Source organism: Phyllostomus discolor, chromosome 6 (genome assembly GCF_004126475.2).
Source record: "Phyllostomus discolor isolate MPI-MPIP mPhyDis1 chromosome 6, mPhyDis1.pri.v3, whole genome shotgun sequence".
NCBI lineage: Eukaryota > Metazoa > Chordata > Mammalia > Chiroptera > Phyllostomidae > Phyllostomus > Phyllostomus discolor.
Window position 1 is genome coordinate 119,485,077 of NC_040908.2, and position 25,811 is coordinate 119,510,887.

At 46.4% G+C, this 25,811-nt stretch overlaps 1 protein-coding gene and 2 non-coding genes across 3 annotated transcripts; all 3 read right to left on the reverse strand.

Moving 5' to 3' along the window:
• Positions 1-1,070: 1,070 nt before the first annotated feature.
• On the reverse strand, positions 1,071-6,637 carry RPS3 (ribosomal protein S3). The gene is made up of 7 exons (XM_028516726.2): positions 6,493-6,637; positions 5,261-5,391; positions 4,927-5,020; positions 4,362-4,456; positions 2,307-2,494; positions 1,634-1,830; positions 1,071-1,145 (listed from the first exon to the last, which is right to left on the reverse strand). Exons 1-6 carry the CDS (start codon positions 6,520-6,522, stop codon positions 1,637-1,639), a joined length of 732 nt encoding a protein of 243 aa, XP_028372527.1. The 5' UTR covers positions 6,523-6,637; the 3' UTR covers positions 1,071-1,145; positions 1,634-1,636.
• On the reverse strand, positions 1,950-2,092 carry LOC114501125. The gene has a single exon (XR_003684890.1). It is a non-coding gene; the product is annotated as a small nucleolar RNA SNORD15 (small nucleolar RNA).
• Positions 5,549-5,695, reverse strand: LOC114501126. The gene has a single exon (XR_003684891.1). It is a non-coding gene; the product is annotated as a small nucleolar RNA SNORD15 (small nucleolar RNA).
• Positions 6,638-25,811: the final 19,174 nt, after the last annotated feature.

Sequence of the window (25,811 nt, forward strand, 5' to 3'; positions counted from 1 at the left end):
TCAATGTATCCCTTGTACATTGATGTTTTTCTCCCTCTAGAAAACACTTCGAATATGAGATAATAAAACAGTAGACAATTAAAAAATGCCCTTTACTTCTGTGCTTTAGGATCTTTACCACTGGCACACACACCCTTTACACTTGAAGATGAAGAAAGCATGTGAAGCACATCCAGGGCACGTGCAACCCAAAATACTGGGTTGGGCAAAGTCTGTCACATCTTCCCATAATGTGGCTCTAGTAGCACTTAGTTGTCTTTAACTACATTAAACCAATTTAGTTAGATTGTATTTTGACAGCTGTCCTATCGACGTGCATTAAAAACCTCAAAATTGGTGTTTGTGCAGCCATTTTACCAATGAACATGGAAGATATGCAACATTTTCGGCACATTATGCTTTATTATTTCAACAAAGGTAAAAACAACTGAAACACAAAAAAAGATTTGTGCTGTGACTGATCGAATGTATCAAAAATGGTTTGCCAAGTTTCTTGGTGCTATTGACAATTTGGCCAAGTAATTCTTTGCTGTGGGGCTGTCTCACACACTGGAAGATGGTCAGCAGCACCCCTGGCCTCTACCCACTAGAAACCAGGACAGTGGGAGATAGCCGGCATACTCAAAATATCCAAATCAATAAAGTTATTGGTGAAAATAAGAAATGTCTTTTATTTTACATAAAAAGCATATTTTTGGCTAACCTAATATAATGGCCCTTGTATTTATTTTCTATGTGCAATGTAAATTTCCATAAACATGAAGAAAATAAAATTGTCTTAAATAAACATATCCCTCTTCTATACCTATAGCACTGAACCACGGAGGAGTTAATCAAGGTGCTGTCAGACCTCATCGTCACCTCTTAGCCCCAACGGGGTCGCTCTCTGGTCAGCTCTGCTTGGGTCCCCCTGGTCTGGCCCTTGTCTCAAGTACAGCTGAAACCAAGAGGATTTCAGGGAAAGCACAGAAACACCGTGAGCTCGCCAGCCCTGAAAATCAATCGGTAACGCTCCTCTGATGGGGTGACCTGACCCTCATTCTAAATACTGGATGAATCATCAGGCCATGCATCTTTTAAAAAGTTTTTATTAAAGGTCTTTATAGAGCAACATCCAGGCTCCAGATCCAGCTGCCGACAAGACCCTAAAACCGAACAAAGCACAACGGTAAGAACGGAAACTTCATCTGAGTATCAGGTTTTTTCATTTACCCTATGAGCATACACTCTCCCCTTAGAGTTTGCATGAAAATAACCACAAAGAACACTTAGGGAAAAAAAAAAAAACCCTCATGTGTTCTGTTTTAAAGGGGCTGCTGAAGGATGACAGCTAATTACTAGCAAGAGTGCCTTGAAATTTTTGAGTAAATAGTAAGACAATAAAGGAAAACTTCTATTTCAAACACTGTAGTAAAATATAGGAATTTAAGAGACCAAGGCCAAACACCCAAGCCCCCAACAGAGTCCTGAGTTAAAAGGCCCCTGGCTCCAACCTGCATTGTCCCATGTAAGTTAAGTACATGGGAATAATAATCCAATTATTACGTGCCAAATGCTTACCAGCGTGCAATATAAGTAATAACAGGGAGACAGAAACAGGGCCCATTCCACCCGAGAGGCGCTAGAGACATACCTGTTACGCTGTGGGCACTGGCTGGGGCATGGCAGGCGGCTCTGGCTTCCCGCCCTTCTGTTCCGAGATGGGGGTGGTGGGCAGGATCTCGTCTTTGGGTTCCACAATGCTCACGTGGTCAGGCAGGGGCTTCTTGGGGCCTATCTTCCCGCTTGGGTCCCAAGGAAGCATGATCTTCACTTTGATGCCCAGCACACCTAGAGTGCAGTTAGAAGCATGGTCAGGACCTACCTGTGGTGTCACTGGCCCCCACTACACAACAGGACAGGGCACAGGAAGAGAACAACAAGTTACTTAAGTACCCCTGGATAGGGTCCCTTCTCAGACAAATGCCTCTAATCAATCAATGAACAGGACACTTTTGCAAAAGGAACGCACGCAGTGCCACAGAACATGGCACTGACAAGGACCAAGAGCAGGATGTGACCTTTCTGACTCGTCATCGTGTCATCACTGAAGGGTACCCAGGTGGCTGAGACAAGGATAAACCAACTCTCGGATCTGACTGATACCAATGATTTACTTCTTACACTTCAGTGCAGCTGATCAATAAACCCAACGAGCACTAACATGCTCTGCCACCCCAAGATGAATTCCCCACACACAGAGGTGTGCACGGGAAACTGCATCTGTGCACCAAAACCCTCTGCCCTAAGAGCGCCCATCTGCTCACCCTGCCTAAGCAGCACATGGCGCACGGCGGTGTCAACATAGTAGTTAACAGGGTCCCCACTGTGGATCATCAGGCCATCGACAAACTTCATGGACTTAGCCCTCTGTCCTCGGAGTTTCCCAGACACCACGACCTCGCAGCCTTTGGCCCCACTCTCCATGATGAACCGCAGCACACCATAGCAGGCCCTTTGGGAGAACAAAAGATAGACGTTCGTTTGTGTTGTCACCAAACACAGGCTCGCCCAACCCAATCCCATATTAAAATAAATAAAATAGCCCCCAGTTATAAGCTCAGTTGCTTGGGAATCATCCCACAAGCCAAAAGGTTGCCAGCTGGATTCCTGGTCAGGGCACAGGCCTGGGCTGCAGGGTTCGGTCCCTGTTCGGGGCACGTGTGGAAGGCAACCAGCAGCTATTTCTCTCGCTCTCTCTAGTCTGCCGTTGTCACGCAGAGTGCCCAACCTGCGGCCCAGGATGGCTATGAATGCAGCCCAATGCAAAATCTTAAATTTACTTAAAACCTTTTTTTCCTACTCATCAGTTTTCGTTAGTGTTTGTGTGTTTAATGTGTGGTCCAAATCACCAATCTTCCAGTGTGGCCCAGAGACACCAAAAGGTTGGACATACGGCTCCGGCCCCAAGCCTAGGCCCTACACCAAACCAAGTAAACTGGCGATGTGGGGAGCTGGGTGTGGTGATGCTCGTAATACGCATTTTCTAAAAAACATAACAAAACAAAAAAACACTCTCCGGGCAATTCTAACGTGCAACCGAAGTTGAAACCCACACCCAAACTAACGATTATCAAGCTGACCCCCCGCCCCAACAATCACTCTAGAGCTGGCCTTTCCAGTCCAGTCTAGCTCTGCCAGCTCAGAACTCTGAACGAGGCAAGCAGTGAGTAAGAACCCAGAAGTACTCCCGTCACTATGCAACCCCTTTACTGAAACATTTCACAACCTCCAGAAATCATGTGTATTGGGTACCCTAACTACCAATTTAGGTTCCTAGCTGCCTTGATCATTAGAATGCTGGAAAACATTTCCAGTTCCATAAAACTGATAGTAAGCCTTCAAGTATCACGCCCCAACTCATCCATTAGTTTACATCTGGGAGGTGCTAATTGGAGCTAGCCGCCACTTTCAACAGGAATGCAGAGGAAGACCTACCACCAGGCCGCAGACCCTTTCACTCGGTCCCATCTACTCCTACAAAAACGGAGCAACGTAACGATAGCCATTTAGAGACAGACACCCAAGAGCCAGAGAAGTCCAGCTAGCCACTCAGGTCCCAGAACTTCCAAGTCAAACTCCAGCGTGTGCCGGAATCCCCCAGAGGGCCGAAGACACACCAGCTGTGCCACACTCCCCCTTTCCAAGCCAGGGGGTCTAGGGTGGAGACTGAGAATTTCCCCTAACAAGTCCTCAGATGATGGCAGTGATGCCGGCCCAGGGACCAACTCTTGAGAATCAGTGTTGTAAGTGGTGGAGCTGGCATTAAAACCGGGGGGCGGTCTTCTACACGTCCTTTCCTACCCACTCCAGCGTCAGCCTGCCGTGGGCACAGCCCTTTCTCCTCTGAAAAACCTCTGGGGCTCTGCTCAGGGCCAGCCCAGCCACCCCAAGCCCTCTATGGCCCACCCCTGCTCACATTACTATCTAAACACAGCCTACAAAGACAAACACCCAGGTTTCAGGCTCCCTTCCAACCGCACAGTCTCATCTCCTTAGTACTCCCCAGGACAGTCACCACATGGTACGGCCAAATGCCTTCAACAGGGGCCCTGCCCTCCTTCCCCTGAGCTCTTTTTCAGTCTCACTCCCAAAGCACTCAGAACAGATCTCCATTATAACACTGACCAGTTCTTTAAAAACTTGGTTCTTTGCTACTCTTTCCTGCTAGAGTGCCAGTCCAACAAGGACGTGGATGCAAAGTGTCTTATCGTTAAAACCCTCAGAGACTAGCAGAGCCTGCCATGTGGAGAGAGTTCACTTGTTGAAACAACAGAACGGAAGACACACTGCATTCTGACCCACAAAAAAGGGACACTCACCTCCGCACAGCAAGGCCTCCCAGGAGTTTGTAGCGCAGAGACTCTGCCTGGGCAATGGCACACAGCCCTCTTGTGGCCACCTTCTCAGCATAAAGCTTTAAGAAAGAAACAAGGTATGTCCTTCAACCCGTTACCTCCACCATGGGTTTCGATAAAAAACCAGCACATCCATCACGTACACACATACTGCCGTACGTATCGTTGTGGCACCTTAGGCACTAAGGCACACCCTCTGCATTGTGGGCTGCACGGACCCTCACTGCCCTCCCATCCCCAGCTCCTCCCACAGCCACACCAAGGACAGCGGTGGGGCAGCCAAGCCAGCCTGTGCAGCATCACCACACCCAAGGTGACCCCAAATTCCCTTAATAATAAGAACTGAGCAGAGACTACCCCTACCCCTTACCTTGAGAACTTCAGCAAAACACTAATCCACTTGTAATACCCACTGATCATAAATATATATATAACTAGGTCTTCGGTGTGATGAGGGTTTATGGAAGTACCCCCCTAAAGAGCTATTTCCAGCCCACAGCAATCTCTGGCGCTGGCCAGGCCCACTCACCTCTACACTGCCCTCAGGGAAGCCGAACCTCTTCTGAACCACAGCAGTCAATTCCCGGATCCGTCGGCCCTTCTCACCGAGAACGTTCTGCGTCCTGGCGAGAGTAAAAAATGACAGTTCATAGGTCTCACAGAATTCCTGATGTAACTTTGTCTTGCATATGTGTAGCAGTAAAACCTCCTTCATCAGATGATAACTAGATTTAAAAATGCAGTTTTAAAAAACCAACCGCATTCTCCAAGGCCGAACTCACTGGTCGTCCCCTATGTTCACAGACTAACCCATCTTAACATAGGTAACAATCACAGTGATGGCAAGGAAGGTGAGTTCTTACCTGGTGGCCAAAATAATAATTTCTGTCCTGGTTGGCGTAACTCGGACTTCAACTCCAGAGTAGCCATCCTCAGCCAGTTCTCGGGTGAGAAACTCGTTCAGTTCGGCTTTGAAGATGCCATCAGCCACAAACTAACCAAAAAATAAAATCCAAAGTTAGGACACAGGTGCAGGTTCCCTTCCCCCGCCCGGTCTTTCAGCCAATGCAGCTCTCATCCAAACTCAACGCCTCCAGCACAGGACCCGTCGCGATCGTACCACCCTTGCTCCAACAGGAACGCAGCAAAACCCTTCTCAGACAAATGCCTCTAGGTCATCGTCTGGTGGTCGCTTTCACCCAGGGCCCTGAAGCCCGCGCTGCAGAACGCAGCACCGAGCAGGGGCCACCTGGACAATCACACCTCCAGTCAGACTCGTCATCATCTCTTCATTGAAGGGTCTTTAAGGCTGCCATGTGTATGAACACGCGCTGCACAAAAACTGTTCAAGTCCCCGATGCCAGCAGTCTCACCGTGGAGACTCAGCGGGAAGAGTCCCAGCCACGTTACCTCGCCTTACTTGATGTAGTTGTCTGAGACAGCTGGCAAATCACAAAAGCGTGCTAATTTTACTTTAACACGGACGCATGCATACAAAAACGGCCACCGGCCTACTAAGCAACCAGACTTGACAGTTCTTTCTCATGGAAAAGTTAAACTCAAGGAAGCGTTCCTCCCAGGCTCCCTCCCTCCGCTAGCCCGCGGATTCCTTGGACCCTCGAAGGAGCAATACATTGTCAGCAGCCTGTGCGGTTAAGGCCTTTGGGTTTGGAAGGCTGCACCCGGGCACAACTAGTAAAAAGGCAAAAATGCGCTACTACCGCCCCTCCCGAAGCCATGGTGTTAACGATCTGGCTCGGCTCACGCTCTCAAAATACCAACACATTTAGTGACTTCATTTGTTGACCACGAAATGCTCACATGCGCTTTCTCTGGGGCAGGAGAGGCGCCTGGGGCTCATTTCTGCGCTCCGTCCGGAGCCGGCAGAAATGTCTTCCTTTCCCCTCCACACTGCGCTCGCCGGCCTCGGGCCCGGTACTCAATCCACCACCATCCGCGGTCTGCGGGCATGCCTCACGGACCAGGCCACTTCCAGGGGCAGGGCACCGAGCTGCGGGACCCGCGACGGCACCGGGAGAAGCCCCAGACCCGAACGGCGCTGCAGCCTCCCTGGATCCGAACCCCAACATCTCACCTTCCTCTTCTTGGAAATTTGCACAGCCATCTTTACGCTCGGCGCTGCCAAAAGGAAAGGAAGAGACCCGCGGGCGGAAGTAGGTATAAAGGGCGCGGCGCGATCACGAAAAACTGCGCCACTTCCACGTCTGTGAGCGCTCTTGGGAAATGTAGTTTTTATGTTGAGGAAGGCCTTCCGGGAAGGAGAAGAGTAAGGGAGACACCTACTGGAAGAAACAAGGAAGGGAACAGATCCATCAGAAATTGGGAATTGCAAGGGAGCTGAGAATCCAGGTCTTAGTACTGCAGTTTCAAAATGAACAACGTGAGGAGCAGAGATGAAAACTACAAGTATGAAGTCAGACAACATAGTTTAACAAGCACGGAACCCTGGTCCCTACACTCTACACCGTAATGAAAACTGACTGAAAGTCCTCAGTGAAATCCACTTAGTTGCCCAGCTCTTTATGTTTTCATTTCCTCCGTTCCAACTGATATCTTAACATTTGTTAAGCATTCTAGAGACTGTTCCATGTCCTTTATATTGTAAACTAATCCACCCCCACCTCGCTTTCATAAAGTCTGTTACAACTTGTAACCATCAGTAACAAAGTACTGGCTCATGCGCTCTCGATTCTTTTTCAATGAAAAAAAATTTTCCTCCTACATTTTACTATGAAAATTGTCAAGCGTACAGAAAAGTTGAAAGAATTGTGCAGTGCATACCCATCTATGGTTCACCTAGGTGCTGCAATGAACATTTTTGCTATATTTGCTTTGTCGCATATCCATCCACCCCTCTATTCACCTGCCAATGTGTGTCTTCCTGCATTTCAAAGTAAGTTGCAGACATCAGTATGCTTCACTCCTCAACACTTCAACGGTTTTATGTTAAATTTGGATAATTTGCCTCCATTTAAAATCAGGAGATATCTCTATAAAACTGTTTCAGGTTATTCTGTAAAAATATACAAAGATCTCAAAAAAATAAATAAAAGAGAAGAGAAATATATAGAAAGACCTAACAAAATACCAGACTCACATTTCCTTGTGACTGCACTCTCTCCCTTTTCAGATGGCAGAAGACTCTCCCAGGTGCCACAGTCCCCGGCAGCTTCACTCATTTCTTGTCTGGCCCTACGAGACACCCACGCTTTTCCGCAGCACTAAACTAACAATTCCGATGCAAAGATCTGTGCTATAACTGTGGAATTAACAGAACACTGTGGAGAGCTGAGCAGAGGGACCAAGGAACATGAAAAGGAGTGGGTGAATCAAAGACGAAGATGGGCCTTGGACCTGATGTATCCAGGTGGATTGAGCTTGAAGAGTGGAACTGAGAATGATGCCCAGGTTTCTGACTCCAGTAGTGGATGCTTAGTGACAACCCTCACTGAGATGAGGAACCCAGGGAGAGTTTTTTTCTTCATGTGTTATTTCCCTCTGCTCTTCACTCCCCTCTTCATTGAGCTCCATCGTCTGTTAAGTCATCAGTGCCAGGCTACTAAAATCCCTACCCTGCTGAACCTGTCTACTTGACTTTGCTATACGCCCCCTTGGGGTGTGGGTACTGTGGGAAGGCACCTGGCTTTGTGTGCTGTAGTCAGAATACATCCCCATTCAGTTATTCTCCTGATTCTCCCATGGTGCCTGTTATCACCTTTGTCAAGTCAGAACCTCCCCCTCATTTTCAGCAGTCAACCTCCCTCCTAACTCATCCCCCCCCAGTAGATTGTACAGGTGAGACCTGCCTCTGATCTATCCCATGACTGTATGTTTCCTTGCCCATCCTTCTCTTTTCCCCTCTCTGCTCATGAAAGAGACCCTCTTCTTGCCCTCGGTCAGTGTTCCCTGTGTATTCTAGTTCTAGTTCAGTTCTGTTCCTTTGAGAACTTGCTCTGGCAATCACGCCCTCCCTTTCTGGCAATGGTTTTCATTACTGGCTCGTTTCTTCCCTGTCACTCATGTTAAATATGTCCTTTCCTCCAGGGTCATGACTCTCTTAGTTGCTCCTAATTGTAGAATAAATTCTAAAAGGATTTTTTTACTGCTTTTGTATTATTGCTAGAGGACTCACACTTCTGATATCCCTCCTTACAGTAAAAATAACACCCAGAGTGTGGAAGGGCGTGAGAAAAGGAGCATCCTCACCCTGCAAGCGGGATGTGAACTGGGCTTTGTTTGGGAGGGCGGCTTGATGGTAACACCACAGCCTAAAATGCAGATTCTCTTTGGTCAGCAAATACACCCCTTTTTATCTACTCCAGAAAAACAACTGCACAAATGTGCATGGAGGTGGGTGTGGGCATGCTCATTACGGCACTGTTGGGGATGGTGAAAACATAAAGAACAACCCCAAAGTCCCTCAGCAGAGAAGTGGTTATGGAATATTACGTAGTGATTAAAAAGAATGATGTGGACATGCAAAGAGCACCAAGAAATATCGCTACGTGACAAAGCCAAGTTGCAGAACACTATGGGCTGTATAATATTTTTTAAAATATTTTATTTATTTTTAGACAGAAGACAATGGAGAGAGAAAGAGAGGTAGAGAAACATCGATGCGTGGTTACCTCTCACTGCCCCACCAGGGACCTGGCCTGCAACCCAGGCATGTGCCCTGACTGGGAATCAAACCTGCAACCCTCTGGTTCACGGGCTGGCACTCGATTCACTGAGCCACAACAGCCAGGGCTGGGCTGTATAATATTGATGTACAATAAAATAAGACATACATGCATGTAAATGCATGGAAGGATAAATACCCAACTGATAGATAACTAACTTCTGAGAGTGGAGCAGTATTGGGAGGTTAAGGGGCAAGCTGCTGTATTGCTCAACTTTTTTAAATAATAAAAATACATTCACACATTACTTGTGAAACTGAAAATAAATAAAAAGGAAAAAATGCAAGGGCCTCATTTCTGATTATGTGGTCACTTGTGAAACAGTGTGAATGGCCCAGCCTCTAACACGAATTCTCACAACCCTGTCTTCTGACAGCGCGGGGTGAGGAAATCTGAGTCTGTCCATTGGATTGTGCAACCCTGTCTGATACGAGGCCTCACGGGGCTGCTAGGCACCTGGGGGGTGGCTGGTCCCCGTGGAGAATGGCTCTGTGTGTGAAATACAGACCAGATTCCAAAGTATATAAAAAAGAGTGCCTCAATAATTTTTATATTGTTAAAACAATAACGTTTTAGAGACATTGAATTAAATAAAATATGCCATTAAGTTCACCTGTTTCTTTCTCTTTTTTAATGCAGCTACCAGAAAATTTAGAATTCCATATGGGGCTTATATTTCCATTGGACAGTGCTGTTGGGATCTTTCTTTCTTTTTTGTTTAAAAAGATTTTATTTATTTATTGTTGGAGAGAGGGGAAGAGAGAAAGGCGAGGGATAGAAGCATCCACAACCCCCAACCGGGCCCACAACCCAGGTATGTTCCCCACTGGGGAGTCGAACCAGCAACCTTTTGATGTGTGGGGTGAGCTACACCAGTTGGGGCAGGGCTGTAACCTTTCGACCACGGAAGTCAATGGTGCTTTCCTTCTCTGTTCTCATGAGATCTGGCACAGTGATTGGCAGAGAGAGGGCACTTAGTTACTGTTTAAAGGCTTATTGAACAAAAGAAACTTTACAAGGAGTGTGATGAATCTGTTCCCTGTTTGCCTGGGACCCGGGAAACTTGGGGTTCAGTTTCATGCTCGTTTGAGTTCCTGGGACCCCACCCTGGCCTGGGGGTGAAGGAGGCCTGTCACGTGGAACTCGGAATTGTTTCTAGAGCCCTGGAACCAGGAAAGTGAGATCATCACAGCCTCCCGGTCCACATAAACGCCCTCCCTCCTCCAGAAACTGAGGCCAAAGTGGTCCAGTGGGCAAGTGGAGGTGAACTCAGCGAGAGCGACCGTTTAACCTTGTTTAGGTCCTTCCGAGCAAATAGCCGGCATGGTCACTGGGCCCTCAGTGTTCTGGGGTATAGTTTTTTTTTAAAGATTTTATTTATTTATTTTTAGAGAGGGAAGGGAGAGAGAGAGGGAGAGAGAGAGACAGAGAGAGAGAGAGGGAGAGAGAGAGAGACAGAGAGAGAGAGAGGGAGAGAGAGAGAGAGAAACATCAATGTGCAGTTGCTGGGGGTCATGTCCTGCAACCCAGGCATGTACCCTGACTGGGAATCGAACCTGTGACACTTTGGTTCGCAGCCCGAGCTCAATCCACTGAGCTACGCCAGCCAGGGCCTAGGAATATAGTTTTAGCTCCCTGCTTCTGCAGTCAGATGAAGTGTTTCTCAGATCAAACGATGCTTTAAAGAAACTCTAGGTGTTTTTCACTTGACAAAACTTTTCCAAGCATCCGTTCAGTGAGGCACAGTGTCAAAGGTCACAGACATGAGCCGGTCAGCCTGAGTTCTCATCCCTGGTCTGGTTGTGTACTAGCTATGCAACTTTGATGGAGTTATCTCTACATAAATTTTCTCTTCTGTAAAGTGGATGGAAATATTAATAAACCTACCCCACAGGATGGCTGTGAGGTTAAATGAATTAATAGAGGCGGAGTGCTTAACACATAGTAAAGCATCTGGAATATAGTAAGTGCTCAATTAGCATTTGTTTTATTGCTTGGATCCACTGCCTGTGCCAGGTGCAGGGGACACACGTTAATTTGATTCAGCTGTTGTCCTCCAGAAACTCAGATCTGGGGGTGCGGGGTGGGGATACAGATAAATAAATGTGGTAAGTGTCGTGTCATGATAGGGACAATAGAGCACTGAGGAGGGCGGGGTATTGGAAAGGTCCAGTCCTTGATCTGAGGCTCAAAAGACACCAGGTGTTGGCCAGGCCAGCTGACACATCAGCAGAATGAAGGGGCCAAACCCTTTAGGAGCTTAAGAAGAACCCCCTTCCCACAATCTAAAAATAAAATAAAAATAAAAAGCTCAAAATATAAAATACATTCAAATGATTAAAAAAATGAAATACATGAATAAAAACACTGAGAAGGATAAAGAAGCAAGCAAGAGCAACACTGTTCTGGTTGAGCCATGTAAATATTTTGGGGCACCTTTTCCAGATTTCTCCTTAAGAAACGAGATACCCTGTAACGAACGGATGTGCACCTGCAGTGTCACACACATGGGGTCGCTGTAATGTGTGGGCACCACGGAGGAGGCCGGTGCCGCAGCAGGAGGGTGCCGGAGGAGGGGACAGAGGCAGGGGCAGTGCGGAGATATGGCGCCAGCTCAACCTGCCTCATACCCAGTGTGCCACGGACGAGCTTGGTGATCCCAGGCAAGCCACTTAACGTGGAAAATGTTCGAAATATGGGACAGAGTATCATCGCTGTTAGTGCAAATCAACAACTTGGCGTTTAGGTTACATTCATCTTTAATGGCTTTGGCTAGGGTGAGCTGCCTCACCAAGTCCTACCGAACGCGAAGCTCTGACCTCTGCTCTTGGCAGATGGACACACACTGGGCGCATTTGGATTGCAAGCAAAAGGACCACACTACTATAATGTACAGAGCAGAGAAGCCTTCCTTAAAGGGAAGAGGTGGGAATAATTGGGCCGGAGATCAGGCTGCTGAAGCAGAAAGATGTGGCCAAGGGAAATAAAAGGAGCAGGGAGGTCCCAAACCATCAGGCATCCTCCTGGAGTATGGGGTCAGTGTCTGATCTGGGGAGGTGGGGCCCAAGACCAGCTGGAACAAGGCCCTGCCAGGGCCAGTGAGGGCTAGGAGGGGGAGCGGGCTGCAGGTAAGAAACACCTGCTGGATCCTTCCTGGGGGTGTCACTGCACCCAGCTGGAGGGAACACAGTGCAGTACCCAGACAGTAAGTTTGTCCCATTTAATTTTAGAATGTGGAAATTCTCCTTTTCCACAACTGGCTCTCCCAAAGTGCTGCATGCTTTGCCCTCTGGTGGCAACGACCTGCAACTACAGCGCCTTGGTGACCCTCTTTCCCAGAGGTGGGTGGAGCTGCTGCTGTCCCTAGGCAGCCCTCCTTACCCTTTCCAGTGGTCAGGTAGTCAAGTGGTCATCTTTGGTGACTCCATTCAAGAGGCTGAGGACGTGGGACAGACATAGCTGGGGAGGTGGGAATGCTCCACAGAAACAAGAGGCAAGAGAGGCTGGCTTCCCAGGATTTGGATAGCGAAACCCACACGTAAAGGACTAAATTTACTGTGATTCCACTGAGGTGACCAGAGGACTGGAATAAGATGCTAATGATTCAGTGCTACCAACTGCCCAGCTTCCTGCCCAGAGCAAGGCCATGGGAACAGGTAGCTGGTTAGCTTGAAGACAAAAAGAAAGGGTAAGAGCCAAGGGTTGGCATGCAGCCAACACTGCCCAGAGGCAGGAGCCAGGCCTGGGGTACTGGCTAGGGAGGGCTCTTAATTAGAGACAAGTGCTTTGGGATTTTGTAGAGAGAAGTCTTTAGAAGCTTGGAAGGCTGGGGTTCTGGCTCCAAGGAACCTCTGCTTAGCCTCATGCTTTGCAGAGAGACAATGGGCCGGTCCGCCTTTTGACTGGCACAGAGCTCCACACAGGCACTGAGCTTCCGGGGGGACTCAGAGCAATAGAACTCGAACTCCACTGCTGGGGGGAACGTAAATTAACTTCGTGGCTCTGGAAAGTTTGTTATCCTTGAGGAATGCTGATTGTGCACTCCCCCAAACCAACAATTCCACTCCTGGGTATACGGCCTAAGGTCTGGTCTTCGAAACTTTGTGCTCACATTCTCCCTTACAAGAATACGAAGGGTGTGGTTTCCCTCTGTACGTTCTAAGTTACGTAGAACTTTAACGTAGGTAGACACTTCTCACCATGTTTAAATAAACTTGCAAAGACTATAATTTCCATCATTATCATAATGTCAACACTGTAAAATAAAGCAGTTAGTCACTCTTATAAATGTCTCCATAAGAATATGAATGCCACAGTTATTTGATACCCACAATTACCCACTTAAAAATATAAAAACAAGTTGTCTTGAACAGTTGCACATTTTTATATTGTTTCATTTTCTCCTTGAACTTATGTTTCCATTCCGCATAAGCCCGGGAATGTTTCCATGCACCCTGGAAAATCCAGAGCGCCCTGTGGAGTGGGTCCATGACCCCGTGCATTCGTCTTGCCCCGAATGACTGAGTTAACCCAGGTTTGGTTTAGCTGGGTGATTTTCCAGGAAGATCTGGAACCAGCTGGCTGTTTTTGCCAGGTCAGTGACCTATCAAGATTTAATTTCTTTCCATCCCCCCTTGTTTACTCATCCAGAAGGGTCTGAACCATGATACAGTTGAACCTATTTACCATACTATTAACTCATTTTACTGACAAAAGGAGACTGTCTTCTAAGACCAAAAATCTATCCACCCAAGTAAAATTAATTATTAATATCCAGGAATGTAAAGGGTTAGGCAGTGTTGTCTCTTAGATGTTACTGATCATTTTCTACCAACAAAAAGCCACAGTAGGAGAAGTTAAGAAAACTTAAGATGCCTCCATCTGAATTGTATTGAGACCCGATGAGAAGATAGTAACTAGGGACCATGACATTTCTTCAATTCTGCAAAGTGACTTTAAACGAACTAAAATCAAAACAAGATGGTGAGTGGAGTAAGTGGTTGGGGACCACAGAGTGTTTCAGGATACCAAGTCCAGTCCAGTCCCATCAGGAAGATGAAAGGTCGCTGAAGAGCAGGACAGCTTGGAAGAGGAGCCGCTAGAGGGCGGCAGAGCACAGCAGACCCGGACCTTTCCCGGGGAAACCCAGCCGCGGTCCCCTGGTCAAGTGAACCCCAATGAAAAAGCCTGGCCGAGAGCTCATCTCGCTAACCCGCTACAGCTCCTCACAACGGGGAAGGGAGGCAGGTGCCCGGAGGAAGGTTAAGGACCAGTGCTGTCCAATAGAAATGTAAAATGTGAGCCACATACATAATTTCAAATTTTCTGGTAGCCACGTAAGAAGAAGGAAGAAGAAACAGGTGGCATTAATTTTAATATTTTTATTTACCTGGTAGATCTGAAGTGTCATTGTAACATGTAATTAATATAAAAATTATTGAGATATCTCAGTTTTTTTTAGTAAAATATTAAGTCTTTGAAATCCAACACGTACTTTCTATTTACAGCACTTCTCAATTTGGACTAGCCACGGTTCAAGGGTGCAACAGCTACCACTGACTATAGACATTTAATTTCCAGCAGATAAGTACCTCTTGCAGACAAGGGTCTTAGGAGGATTCCCCTGCCGTCCCAGGGCTGTGGGTAGGGCCAAGGACCTCCCCTGGCACCACCTACAGCCTTGACCTACAGCACCCCTCCACCAGACGCCTCCTGCAAACATTTCTGCCAGGGTGCTGCAGTCTCTCTCCTCACCTCTCAGCCCCCTCTTTGCTACACTAGGGCTGCTTTCTAAAATTCCCAGGTTAGGAAACTTTCGTGATGCCTCCTGCTCCCTTTGTCCTTCTCTGGTCAGAGACCAGAGCCATTCAGGCTTGAGGAGGTCCCAGAGTGGAGGGAGCTTTGCTTCCAAAGAGCAGGATGATTGGGAGGAGGACAGCGGCTTGGCTCTAGACCCAGTCCCCACCGAAAGGCAGACCTCAGAGAGGTGGAGCAGGCTCTGGTCTCCCCAGACCTGGTGTGGGTCCCCCCCCGCCTGGGTGCTGGCCTTGGGCAAATGACTTAAAGCTCTCTCGGTGCCTCAGTTTCCTCATCTGTGAAGTGTGGGTAATAACAGTAGCTATCTAGTAGGCTTGTTGTGAGCGTGAAATAGATACATAAAGTTGTGCTTGGCACATATTAGGAGCTAAATAAATATCAACTCTTAAAAATCTACATTTGCATAACTTCATTTCAGCACTTTTAAAGAACACTAATTTGGTAAAATACATAAACTACTGCGAACCGCCAGTGCCTGCGCTGGGCCTGGAGCTGCTCTGGCCAGACCTTCGTGGTGCCTGGATGGGTCTGTCACGGTGTCGCCTCCTGCCACCTCCAGCCAAACAATTAGTCCCATCGTTACAGCCTGCCAACTGCTAAGAATTTTAAACAACATAAAGAAAAAAATTATCAATTAAAATACCTTTGAAAACAATTTAGTTATTCTCTAATAAATGGCTAAGGCTTACGGAATGCTCGCAAAGCGTTAAGTGCTTTTCTTCCTTTTAAAATATGCTTTAATGCATTTAATTTCTACAACTTTGTGAGTTAGAGTCTATATTTTATAGATGAGACAGATCACACAGCTAGGAAGTGGCAGAAGGAAGATTCAAATCCAGACAGTCTGGCTCCTGAGGCTCAGCGTGAGCCACCCTCTCCCATTTGTCACTGACAAAATCTGTTCCTTCCGCCCTCAGGCCTCGCCTTCAAGGCGCTCACCTTTGCAGAGCCGTCGGTGCACCCGCCCCACCCCTACTCAGCGTGTGTTCCCAGGCCTGTGTTCCCAGGCACTTGGTTCAGGCCCCCTGGCGCCTGTCCTGTGACATTCCCCCGAGTTATGCTGGAATCCAGTTCTCATACCAGGGTGTCAGCTCCTGACTGGTGACAAGGCCCAGGCCCAGGGGAGGGAGTCTGGCAGGCCACAGTTTGATTTCTTGCTCTGCCACCTACTTTGTGGGCACCTTGGCCAAAAAGCCTAATTCCTGTGCCTCAAAGTGTTTCGTGAGTGTTTTTGGTAATATGTGTGAAGTTTCTGACACAAAGTAGATGCTTTCTAAGCCATGGTTTCTCTGAATTAAAAATAAGATAGTTTCTTTACAATCACGAAGTGACATAATCAGTACATTGATATGAAAGGCAATTTGGTTGCAATCCAAAATTCTTTAAATACACTCGCCCTTTGACCCAGCAATTCCACTTCTAAGGAATTGCCTACAAATATATCCCCATATGTGAGAAAATATATATGCATAAGATATTCATTGTAGCAAAAAATTGGGCACCACCAACACACCCAACAGCACAGAACCTTTCGAACACGTTGTAACGTGCCCATCAGACGGGCTGCTGCGAAATTGAGGACGAGAATAGCAAGGCTCTCTGTACGGTGGGATGAACCACTTTCTAGATTAAAAAAAAAAGAGCAAAGTGCAGAACAGTGTGGAAAATGTTACGATTAGTGTTAAAACTACAGAGAAGGGCTGTGTATGTAAGTACATGGTCCCCGGGGAGCGGCTGCTGAGCCGGGCCTCACACGGGAAGGTGGCTGGCTCTTCACCGACTGCTCTCTTTGAATGTTGTAGGATGTGCATGCAGATTGATTACATTTTTAGTAATTTAAGAATTAAGAAGAACACAGGAAGGTATTCAATCTGTCACAACATTTTCCCAGAGATGGTGGACAAGTGGAAGCTTGAGCATGGAAGATGCTCGACATGCCTGGTCCTCAGGGAAACGCACGTCGAGGCCGCGAGGGAGCCCCTCACACCTGTGGAAACGGCTGCCGTCAGACAGACCAGGGGTGAGCGCCGGCCAGGATGCAGAGGACCGGGGACCCTCGGGCACAGCTGGTGGGGATGCAACCGGGTGCAGATACTGTGGAAAACAGTGTGGAGGTTCCTCAAAACTTAAAAATAGAACTATCATATGATCTAGAGATTCCACTTCTAGGTATATATTCAAAGGAAATTAACAGTGTTTACGCAGTGTTGTTTACAAAGCCAAGACATGGAAGCAACCTAAGTGTTTATTGATGGAAAAAGGAATAAGAAAATGTGGTATTACATATATACATATAATTGAATATTATTCAGCCATAAAAAGAAATTCTGCCATTTGCAACAACATGGATGCTAAGCAAAATAAGTTAGACAGAAAAAGACCAATAATCTTAATGTGGAATAAAAAAAAATACCTGGGCTCTTAGAAACAGAGATCAGCAGTTGTTGCAGAGAGAGGTTGGGGGCCAGGTGGAGGCGGCCAAAGGGCACAAACTCCCAGTCCCGGGGATGTCATGGGCGGCGTGATGCCTACAGATAAACAATACTGTCCTATGTGCTCCCACATCGGGGAGAGAGTACATCTCAGAAGTTCTCCCCACACACCCACAAAGGAGGTAACTTTGTGAGGTGCTGATGTGTTACTTAATCTTATTGCTGTCATCATTTTGCCATATATACATATACTAAATCATCACGTTGAATACTGTAAACTTACACAATTTCATTTTTCAGTTCAATCTCAAAGCTAGGAAACAATCCCATCATAATAAGGGAGATGCAAATTAAATTGAAATTACACTCTTCGCCTGTCAGACTGGCCAGCGTTTCTGAGCCCGGTGGCAAGCGCTGGCTCGCACTGGCCCTGTGACACCTTACTGGTGGCAGAGTAGTGGTGCAGCTACCTGTCACACGGCGTGGCCGAACCTAGTCAAATGTGCTCGCCTTACGACAGTGTGATTCCCTTTCCAGTTCAAAGCCAGAGGCAGAGCTCTGTCCCCGCATGGCCCACATCAGCCCCCAGCAGCAGGGGGGCTGGGGCCAGACTGGAGGAGCTGACCGCAGGAGGCCGAAGGAGACTGGCCTTGCTCTGCTGTTTCCGTTTTTTAAAGTCATTTGTTTAAATTAATTTATTTTTATTTATTGATTTTAGAGAAAGAGGAAGGAGAAAGGGGGAGAGACATTGATTTGCTGTTCCGATTATTTATGCATTCATTGGCTGCTTCTTGTATGCGCCTTGACCAAGGATTGAACCTGTGACCTTGGTGTATCGGGACCACAGTCTAACCAGGTAAATACTACCTGGACAGGGCTATGTTTTTTTAAAAAGTTTTTTTTTTAATGTAAGAAGAATGTACTCATGCATTACTTATATAATTAAAAGTTTAAAAATTCAGAAATATGTTATAAACATGGTTCCCAGGAAATGTGTGGGGAAAGGGAAAAAATGAGAAGAAAAACCATTTCTATTACCTCATCTCCTCCACTGGACTTTTTCCCATGTTGTCTACCCCTGAGCTGTGTTGAGAAGGTACACAGTCTTGTATTTGACTTTCCCTGTTAGCTTCACAACAGCCTTGGTTAGCATCTGTGACAGGGCCCAGGAGTCTCTCCCTCTCTCTCAACGGCCCCAGGGAAGGAGGCAGGTGGCGGGGTGAGTGGTGGAGGTTGGGTGAGGCGTTTTGTGTGCTCTGGGCACTTGAAAGGAGACCTCCTCAACCTGGACACCGGGAAGTTTTGGCCTGGGTGGTTCCCGGTTATGGGAACTGCCTCGTGCACCAGAGCGTGATTAGCAGCATCCCAGGCCTTCTTCCCCCACTAAATTCAGTAGCACCCACATTGTGACAACCACAGAGGTCACAGACATTGCTAAAGTCACCTGGGGTACGGTTGCCAGATTTAGCTAAAAAAGAAAATAGAGGACACCCAGTTAAATTTGAATTTGGATTTCAGGCAAACAACAGATGATTTTTTAGGTAAGTGTGTCTCACAGAAGACATGGGGGACATACTTCTACTGAATTTACTTGGTTATCTGAAACTCAAACCTAGGTGGACAGCCTGTATTTTACCTAGCAACCTAGGGACGGGGTGGAGGGGTCACCCTCTGTCAGGAGCCCCGCTGTGGGGTGGCAGCTGCAAAGGAGACGACAGAAGAGCCCACAACCAGGGTCGTGGCTCACTGTGGTCCAACCCAGCTGGTCATCGGACGTGCCAGATGGGCTCCTACCTCAGGGCCTTTGCACCTGCTGCCACTGCCTGGCCCACTTCCCCAGCAGGCACAGCCTCACTTCCGTAAGGTTTTTATTCAAATGTTATCCTCTCCAGTGGGCCTTCCCTGACAATCAGTTTAAAGTAGCAACACTCCCAGCATTGCCTAGTCCCCTTCCCTACTTGGTGTTTCTCCAAAATACATTTATCAGCATCCAATGAACTCTATATTAAATTCTTTTTGTCTTGATTTGAATGGACATGTTCACATAGTTCAAGACGACAAGCTGTGCCCAGCCTTTTGCCGTTACAGCTAGTCTGGCGGTCAACAACCTTGCACCTAATTCTTCTCCTATGCTGATGAAGCTCTTGCCCCAAGTCCCAGAAGTGGCATTGCTGGGTCAAGGGTAAACACATTTATAATTTTATCTTATTAATTTTTTCCTGTTCTTCTGACTAGACTATAAGCTCCAGGAGAGGACAGGATTTTTAAACATTTTAAAATGTTTAAATGTTTCATTGCTGTTTCCCCAGTGCTCCCAACATGGCTTAGCACATAGTAGGTGCTCAATAAATTACATGTTGCCCAAATGAATGACCTCATACCTGGAAGCCTGAAGATGTGCTCCTGAGGGCCATTCCAGTCTGCCTCCTTTCCAACCTTGGGCTGTGGATCCTTAGAGACTCCTGGACACAGCCCGTGGTCCCTGCCAGTCCCACACCCCCTCCGGAAACTCACAGTCTTTTATCTGAGCAGATGCAGGGGCTCTGTTCCCAGGCTGACTGTTCTCTCTCTCTGCTTCCCTTACTTTGCTCAAGAAGACATTTGAGAAATATGTCTACTAGGCAACATGCTTCGTTTCATTTCTCAATTCCCTTCCCTGCCTATAATTTCCTCTTTTTAAATAGTGTACAAAATCACTAAATTCTTGAAGAATGATCAGGTGGCAGAGCAACTGGGCTAATTTTCAAAAATGAAATTCATTCAAGGAGTGAAGTTTTTTTTTTTTAAAAAAGACTTTATTTATTTGTATTTTAGACAGAGGGGTAGGGAGGGAGAAAGAGAGGGAGAAAACATCAATGTGTGGTTGCCTCTCACACGCCCCCTACTGGGGACCTGGCCTGCAACCCAGGCAGGTGTCCTGACTGGGAATCAAACCAGTGACCCTTTGGTTTTCAGGCTGGTGCTCAATCCACTGAGCCACAGCAGCCAGGGTGGAGTAAGGGTTTTTTTTGTGCCTGGCCCTGAGGACATGATGAAAATTACCCCTCTGTCAGGGGTTCATTGTTCACATTCCTGGGGACAGAGCACCAAGAAGTTTCCCTGTGGGCAAGGACTCAGCACCCACCTAGTGCCCCACCTCCACAGAAATGAGCGGGTTGGTGTTTGAGTCCTCCAGGCCTTCAGGGCAACAGAGAAGGGACTGATTCGAATAATTCTCTGGTTGTCTCTCACCTGTCAGAGGGACTGTTTTTTTGTAGGTTGGTTGCTTGACTTTTGGTTTCAGGTCTCTGGGAGTGTCTGTTGATATTTGTCTGAGTCAACTGTTTAACTGCAGGGAACTCGGTCACTCTGACTCCAGGTGTTTCCCTTCGGGCCCCTCGGGGAGCACCGGGTTGAGTCAGGACTTCTCCTGTGGCCTCCCAGTTTTCACCAGAATGGGGAGGAAGGGGAGGGGAGAAAATTTGAAGCCAGACTGACCTGGGTTCAAACCCTGGCTTGACAACTTCCTAACTGTGAGGTCTTGAGCAACTAAGGTCAAAGCTCCCTTCCTCCTGCGTTCTGGAACTGCCCGTGCTTTCCACCCCTCCTGTAACCGGCCACCACGATAAAGAGGTTTGAGGGGTAAAGTCCAGAACCTCTGACTCAGGGTTGGAAAGAAGATTCCATGACCGCAATCTGTGTGCCTCAGGCCAGGCCACTGCCTTCCTCTTCATGGTGGAGTGGCTCTTTCTAACAAAACCAGGGATCCACAGCAGCAGGTCATCTGTGGGGTCTTTTGCAGCTGCAGCTCCAAACATGTTTTGGCTCCTGACACAAACTTTTTAGGTTTTCTGAGAAGTTCAGGTATAAATTAGAGCACTGTTTAGATCTTTTTAATTGCACCTGGTGCTAAAGTGTCCATAACTTGTGTAGCCAGGGGCAGTCTTATTAAACGTTGATAAACAGAAAACTCCAGAAAATTCCTAGACATTGGACACCTGCCTCAGTGTTTATGGTGGAATGGGGGACCCCAAATTTCTATACGGACTGGATCATCAAGAAAAAGTCCTTCACCCTGGCCAGGTAGATCAGTCGGTTAGAGCATTGTACAAATATGCCAAGATTGCGGGTTCGATCCCTGGTCAGGGCATATACAAGAATTAACCAATGACTGCGTGGGTAAGTGGAACAACGAACCAGTGTATCTCTCTCTGTCTCTCTTCCCCTTCCTCTCTCTCTCTCAAATCAATAAATTTAAAGTGAAAGAAAGAGAGAAAGAGAGAAAGAATTCTGTAAGACCAAAAGAAACAGGAGGTTGTTTTGACTGTAAGAAACTGAAGGTTTGAGAGAACTTGAAGCAGCCTGAACTTGAGCCTAGCCAGCCTACCCAGTGGTTATTTCAAGAGATGACAGTGATTAAGGCAAAGGGTTTGGCTTAAACACAGGAACAAAACTATCCCGGCAGATTGGAGATGGTGACTGGATCAGCCGAGAAGGAAATGTCATTTCAAGTCCCTGACCTGGTGCTGTCTGCAGTGGGATGTCCTGCTGCAGCCTGGGAGGGATGGAGGAGACGGAGCAACAACACTCATCCCGTGGCCCTTGTTTGGATTCTGGCTCAAACCAACCAATTGTACAAAAGAAAAAAAGAGAGAGGTATTTAGGGAAATTTGAAAACCGACTCGATATTTGAGGCTGAGATCTTGATAACCGTCAGAGCTGGGCGATGGGCACGTGGGGTGCATGTTGCTCTTCTTTTTACCTCCACACATGCTTGCATTTTTTTCATAAAAAAGTGAAATAAACTAAGGCCAAAAAATGGAGTATTTCAGATGTTAAGATCAAATACTTCTCTCTCCTTACGCAGCATCCATGGCTCAGCATCATGCCACCTTTTTGTTTGCTTCGTGTCTGAACTACGGTTTTCTGGGACAGGTTTGCATTTTTCCTGGAGGTTCTCAGCCCTTTTTCCATTAACGTCTGAGAGGAGGGACACGTGTCTTTTTTACCACATGACTAAAAGCTTCTAGCTTCTTTCTTCTTTTTTTTAAATCAAGCTGTTTTAATTTTAATTGTTGTTGCAGTACAATTTTCTGTCTTTTACTCCCATCCCAGCCCACCCACCCAGCCTTCCCCTCCTCCCTCCCATTTCCACTCGCCCCTAGTTTTTATCCATGTGACCTTTATACTTGTTCCTGTAAACCCTTCCCCTTTTCCCCTGAAATTCCCCTGAAATTCCCTCTCTTCTCCCCTCCCCTCTGAACACTGTCAGTCTGTTCTCTATTTCAGTGTCTTTGGTTATATTTTGCTTGTTGGCTTGTTTTGTTGACTAGGTTCCTGTTAAAGGTGAGATCATACGGTATTTGTCTTTCACTGCCTGGCTTATTTTGCTTAGCATAATGCTTTCCAATTCCATCCATGCTGTTGCAAAGGGTAGGAGCTCCTTCTTTCTTTCTGCTGCACAGAATTCCATTGTATAAATGTACCATAGTTTTTTGATCTATTCATTTACTGATGGGCATCTAGGTTGCTTCCAACACTTGGCTATTGTAAATTGTGCTGCTATGAACATTGGGGTGCATAGGTTCTTTTGGATTGGTGTTTCAGGGTTCTTAGGAATCATCCTAGCAGTGGAATTGCTGGGTCAAAAGGCAGATCCCTTTTTAGTTTTCTGAGAAAATTCCATACTGTTTTCCATAGTGGTTGTACCAATACTGCAATCCCACCAACAGTGTACTAGGGTCCCCTTTTCTCCACAACCTCTCCAACACTTGTTGTTTGTTGCTTTGTTTATGATGGCCATTCTGACTGGTGTGAAGTGATATCTCATTGTGGTTTTAATTTGCATCTCTCTGATAGCTAGCAATATTGAGCATCTTTTCATGTGTCTCTGGATCCTCTGTATGTCCTCCTTGGAGAAGTGTCTGTTCAAGTCCTTTTTTAAATTGGGTTGTTTGTCTTCTTAGAGTGGAATCATGTAAGTTCTTTATATATTTTGGAGATTAAACCCTTGTCTGAGGTATCATTGGCAAATATGTTTTCCCATACAGTTGGTTCTCTTTTTATTTTAATACTGTTTTCTTTAGCTGTGCAGAAGCTTTTTATTTTGATGAGATCCCATTTGTTTATTCTTTCCTTTATGTCCCTTGCCCTGTGGGACATATCAGTACAAATTAAGAGCTTCTAGCTTCTTAATTGTACTACCTACTGACTGGAATTCACTTTCTTCTTGAAAACATTTCTAAGACACCGTTACTCAGAGCCTTCTGTTTTTCTGTTCTGTTTTAACTCACATACTTCCAGGAAAATAGTTACCATCCTGAAAGTTTTCTGTTCAGTGTGGGTCGGGGTTAGTCCCGTTGTTTCTCGGATGTTCTGTGTGTCAGGTCGGGCACCCTGGGAGCAGAGCCTGAGATGGGGATTCTGGTGAAAGTGAGACCAATCTCTCACCATCACCAGGACAGAGCAGGGAAGCATGGAAGTGTCCTCAGCTGGACATTAAGTTCGGTGTGACCCGACAGAGACTCTGGAGTTTACCCCCTTGAAACTGGGGGGCATTTTGTGCAGCCACTCACTGCACCTGGGCGATGGGTACACCAGATGGGTGAAGGGGGTTTGAGAGCACCATCCACGACTCCAGTGGTCCTCATACTTGTTAAAACAGGTCGCTGGGCCCCACCCCAAGAGTTTCCGACTCACTAGATCAGAAGTGGGGCCTGAGAACGTGCATTTCTGTCACATTGCCGGATTCAGCCCCTGGAACTATGCTTTGAGAATCAAAGCACTGTATCACACAGCCTTGTGTGCTTTCTTAGACCACGAGCTCAAGTGATTTTTTCAGTGAGAGTGCATAGGAGGTACACTTTATTTGTTCTTACAAGCCTATTTGGCCTCTACTAGTTTTTTGTTTGCTTGTTTGTGTGTGTGTGTGTGTGTTTTAGTTTGGCGAGTTCAAAAGCATCTCTCCTCAGAAAGTTGCAGGTCACTGTTCGTAAGCTTTTAGCATCAAAGAAGCCGGAGGCTAATTTGATCTTTATTACCTTATAGATAACCTGTGTGTTTGCTCTCAGCTTACAGAGTTGTTAGGCTTTCTGAAACCTCATGAGATCCTGGTTGCATGAATTTTCTTTGATTCTGATCAGCATTCCATGAACGCTTTTAACCTGATGTATTTTTTTTTTCCATTGCTCTGGGTTTTTCTTCTATTATTTCTCTGATTATTTTCCCACCTCTTTCCCCTTCTCTCTGGAATTCTTATTACAGAGATATCAGGCTTTTGAACTGATCCCTTATGACTCGATTGTTTCCCCCTTAATAAAAAAAAATCTTTTTTGTCTCTATATTCTTGGAGAATTCCATGATGTTCGCTTCTAGACACTTTTAAGTACTCTCTGAAAAAAATTTTACTTATATATTTTTAGAGAGAGGGGAAAAGAAGGAGAAAGAGAGGGGGGAGAAACATCAATGTGTGATTGCCTCTTATGTGCCCCCCACTCTGGGGACCCAGCCTGAAACTCAGGCATTTGCCCTGACCAGGAATCGAACCAGCGACTCTTTGATTCTCAGGCTGGGACCCAGGCCAGGTCTCAGTCCACTGAGCCACATCAGCCAGGGCTAAGAACTTTGTGGGGGGGGTTTGTTGTTGTTTGTTTGTTTGTTTGTTTTTGCAGAGATAATACAGAGAGTGCCCATGTACCCTTCCCCCCGGTTTCCTCTCTTAGCACCTTACGTAACCATAGTACATACATCAAAACTAAGAAATAAACATGTCTACATTACTATGGCCAAACTTCAGGTTTTATTAGAATTTCAACAGTTTTCCCATTAACATCCTCTTTCTGTTCCAAGACCCAGTGCAGGGTACCACACCGCCTTCAGTCATCAAGTCCTCTGAGTCTACAATGTCACAGTTTCTCAGACTTTCCCTGTTTTATGTCTTTCTTTTCTTTCTTTTTTTTTTTTTTTATCATTTTGACAGTTTTGAAGCATACTACTCAGCTCTTCGGTAGGACATCCCTCAGTCTGGATTTTTTTTCTCTTGGTTAGACTGGGGTGAGGTGTTCCTGGGAAGAATACCAAAATGGTGAGGGACTCCTCACATCACGTGATATCAGCTGGTGACCATAACCTTGACTGCTTGATTAAAGCAATTTGTCAGGTTTATCCATTGCAATATTACTATATTTTCCCCCTTTCCATAATTTCTCCTTTGGAAGTGAGTCACTAAATCTAGCACACATTCATGTCGGGAGAACCAATTAAGCTCCATCTGGAAAGGAGAGTAGCTACATATGTTACTTGGGATTCTGCTGTAAGGAAGATTCATCCCCTTCTCCCATGTGTTTGTTTATTCCATCATTTATTTAGGCCAGCACACACTCATGTATATTTATTTTAGACTTCGGGTTATATTCCGATACTACACTATTTATTTTGTTGCTCAAATTGTCCCAGCTCCGGCTACTGAGAGCCCTTTCAGGTCG